Genomic DNA, 3,319 nt, shown 5'->3' on the forward strand with positions numbered 1-3,319 from the left:
ACTGGAGAAAAAAAAAAACGTTAATTTGGTTAGTTGTTCAAAAATTGAATACCTCATCAGTCGACATTTATTACTTCTTCATGGCCTTCATTTTTGTTCATTTCATTTATTACCTTTTAAAAACATGGTGAACACCCTGTATTAGATGAAGAAATCACAAAAGCTTCAACACTGCTTATAATAATAACCACAAACATAGTTGTGCTTTTTGTACTTTTGTAGCAGAAGCTCAAACTAAATAAAATCAGCTTTACAGAAAAATTACTGTGACGCTTTCGCCACCTCTTTGTGGATGGACATCAGAGAAACTCTGCTTGGTGAAAACTCCATTTCACCACCACTGCTGGACAGAATGAGAATTGTAACGTAAACACAAAAAATAAAATAAAACTAGGAGGAGAAATAATTTTAAACCATGTTATTTCTGAGAAGAAGGTCAAAATAAAGAGTTTTTTACTTGTCTGTGACTCTTCCATTGCATCGCGGTTTCTGGGTGTTTGGAGGGTTTTCGTCAGGTTCCTCTGCAGCTTCGGTGTCACAGTTAAAAAGAATCGGGAACACGCTGCTGCTTTCATCGTCTGGCTTTCTGCACATTTCCTGTTCAATAGGGCTGGAGGTCTTTACTGGACCGTGTGCTTTGAATGGGATGTCCAAATCTGCAACAAAGAACAGATTTACCATTTAAAACAAAACAACAACAACAAATGACATATTGGGAAAATATTACACCCATTATTTTTAGTAAATTGAGTTTCTTACCAAGGTCCAGTTTAAAATGCGGTGATCTTTTAGCAGGTTGAAAGACATCATCATCAAGTTCCTAAATAATTGCAAAACAAAGCATTTTTTAAAAAAAACTGATGAATAATCAATATCGATTTGCTTAAATCCAAGTTTATCTGATTTCAGACAATGCACGATCATAAACAAGAGCAGTATTAGAAAGGAAAAGACATTTTTTACTCAGAATGCTAAGTCACAAGAACGTGATCAAATTTTAAAACCGTACACTTGTAATTTTAGTCACTGGTTTGAAGGGATTGCTCGAGAGGATTTGAAGTACTGGAGAATTTTCTGTCAGGTGATTTTCCTGCGGGACTGAAGGATCCGATGTCTCACTCTGGTTTGTGCCAGAATGAGAACTCTGCAGTGCAGCACAAGTTGGATATAGCTCAGCACACACACCTGAAAACATTTTTTTAAAAGGCACACACGGATTATTATCATCAAAATGGTAAAACTAACAAACTGACAGAGCTTAAAGAAAAAAAACATCTCAGTCACCAATGTCATCAAACAGCCTGTCAGCATCTATGAGTGATGACGGTTTTTCCCAATGATTAGATGGCCTGAAGTAAAAAAATAAATAAAAAAAAGTTACAAATCCTACACAAATAATAAACTTTACATATAAAAGTAAAAATAAAATAGACTATTTTATAATTACAAATATGAGTGATTAGGTTACGTCATTAAATAATGTAAGGATTCTACGGATACACCATTAGAAATTTAAAAAAAAATCAAATTTACGTCCTTATACAGACCTGATGTCTTTGCTCTAAACATTCCTTTGAGACAATAGATAAGGTTTTTCATTAATATCTTTATATCTGCTTTTTGAGCTTGTTTTGATAGTGTCATAGTTGCTTCAGATGAGAGTATATCTTGTTATATAAACTGAATTAAACAGAAGTAACACCTGTAGATTAGCACGCAGGTGGATTTATTAACAAACCTGCAGACGCAACATCATCCGCATTAAATAAACTCAATATTTACCAGTGTCTTAATACACAAGAGGAAATAAAAGCATATCAAAACAAATAGTGCAACTTGTTCACTTTCCCTGTAGTGTAAGTCAGCTATGACTCTCCTTCATTTTTCTCGTAATTATGACATATTTTCTCCTAATTATGACATATCTCATAATTAGGAGATCTGGAGTCTATTTTTTTCCTCCATTTTTTGTGAATGCAATGCTCTTCCCTACGATCCACAAGGCCGTATGTGCAGAAAACTATAAAATACTTCCATGTCATTAAATGTAAACTGTGACAACTGTAAATGTCCTGATCCATCTCAGTAATCCAGGTAAAAAAATCAAAAAGAAAAAAATTGTTAGGCCTCTGGACGGGTTCTTCTGGCTGAACAGGATGAGTTCACCTGAAACAGACTGAAGAAGTCTCTTGGAGGAGAGACGAAACGTTTCATTAAAGAAGAACCCGTCCAGAGGACTTACTTATTTTTCTTTTTGACAAATGTAAATATTTTTGTTGTTTACTAAACTAAACTGGCCGCAGAAAACACAAACATACATTTACTGGTTTCTGAATATAAATAAAGTAGGACCACTAAAACATTTAAATGACTAGGATCAACTTTATTACATAAAGGTATGTTATGAATATGTTTACCTTTCATTAAGGTAGCAGAGTTTTCTCTTGGATCTCCTCTGAAAACAGACAGTTGACATTTTCACAGCAGCGACAATTGTATCACTTTACATGAGAATGGAGGTTGACAGAGATAATTCACCATTTCAATGGCTAGAAAGAAGACAGTTAATGAAGTCTCCCTAAATGAATGCAGAGTTTCTGTGACGTGATCAGGGATAATAACGTTGTTCTAGTAACACTATTATATAAAACAATACATCTGTATTAACGCTTCTTCAAACGGGAAAAATGTACAAATAGACAAACACTGGCTTAACCTACCGATTTGGGGTAATCTGTCTCCATTTGTCTGCTTCAGCAGTTACGTTACACGACGCAACAGCAAAAACTTAACACAGCTAGCTAGAGTTAGCCTAGCTATCATTTCGTTTATGAAAAAAAAAAAACTAATTTCAGTTCTCCGAATGCCTTTATCAGCGACCGCTCGGATAAAATACTTGTGTGAAGTAACTGTATAGGTAAATATAAGCTGACAGTTATGAAGTTTCGTTAAATTTCTAATCACCGCTAGTGCTAACAAAAATAATGGCGCAGTTCCCTGTTTGTAAATAACCCGCGACGCGCGCTTTAAGTGGGTAATAGTCCCTCCGCGTTGTCTTACAGGCAGCAGCACCAAAGGCCTTTTAATCATTTGGTTCGCAAAAATGCTTCTTCTAAAACATAAAATTGCGTTTAATAATAAATGAAAAGATGGTTCAAGACAAGGAATGCTTGTTGCAGGCAGACAACTGATGGGGTTAGGATTGACTTGCTGCCTAAAAGACATTACACGGGGATTTGTTGAACTTTGGAAAACCGATTGTTCTTCTTCTACGTTTTAAGTCTTGGCAGTTTTAGTACTGCCATCTACAGTTTAAAAT

At 35.1% G+C, this 3,319-nt stretch overlaps 1 protein-coding gene across 5 annotated transcripts in view; it reads right to left on the reverse strand.

Moving 5' to 3' along the window:
- Positions 1 to 3,018, reverse strand: part of si:ch211-161h7.4 (AF4/FMR2 family member 1) — a gene marked incomplete at its 3' end in the record, with an annotated part of 10,915 nt that extends 7,897 nt beyond the window's left edge. For 2 of the 5 annotated variants that reach the window (XM_014002203.1, XM_014002202.1), the window contains 6 exon segments: positions 458 to 656; positions 760 to 820; positions 1,010 to 1,185; positions 1,285 to 1,349; positions 2,418 to 2,455; positions 2,721 to 3,018. In XM_014002203.1, coding sequence (XP_013857657.1) covers positions 458 to 656; positions 760 to 820; positions 1,010 to 1,185; positions 1,285 to 1,349; positions 2,418 to 2,455; positions 2,721 to 2,744 — 563 coding nt within the window. 5 annotated transcript variants of the gene reach the window in all.
- Positions 3,019 to 3,319: the final 301 nt, after the last annotated feature.

Source organism: Austrofundulus limnaeus, unplaced genomic scaffold, assembly GCF_001266775.1.
Source record: "Austrofundulus limnaeus strain Quisiro unplaced genomic scaffold, Austrofundulus_limnaeus-1.0 Scaffold12, whole genome shotgun sequence".
NCBI lineage: Eukaryota > Metazoa > Chordata > Actinopteri > Cyprinodontiformes > Rivulidae > Austrofundulus > Austrofundulus limnaeus.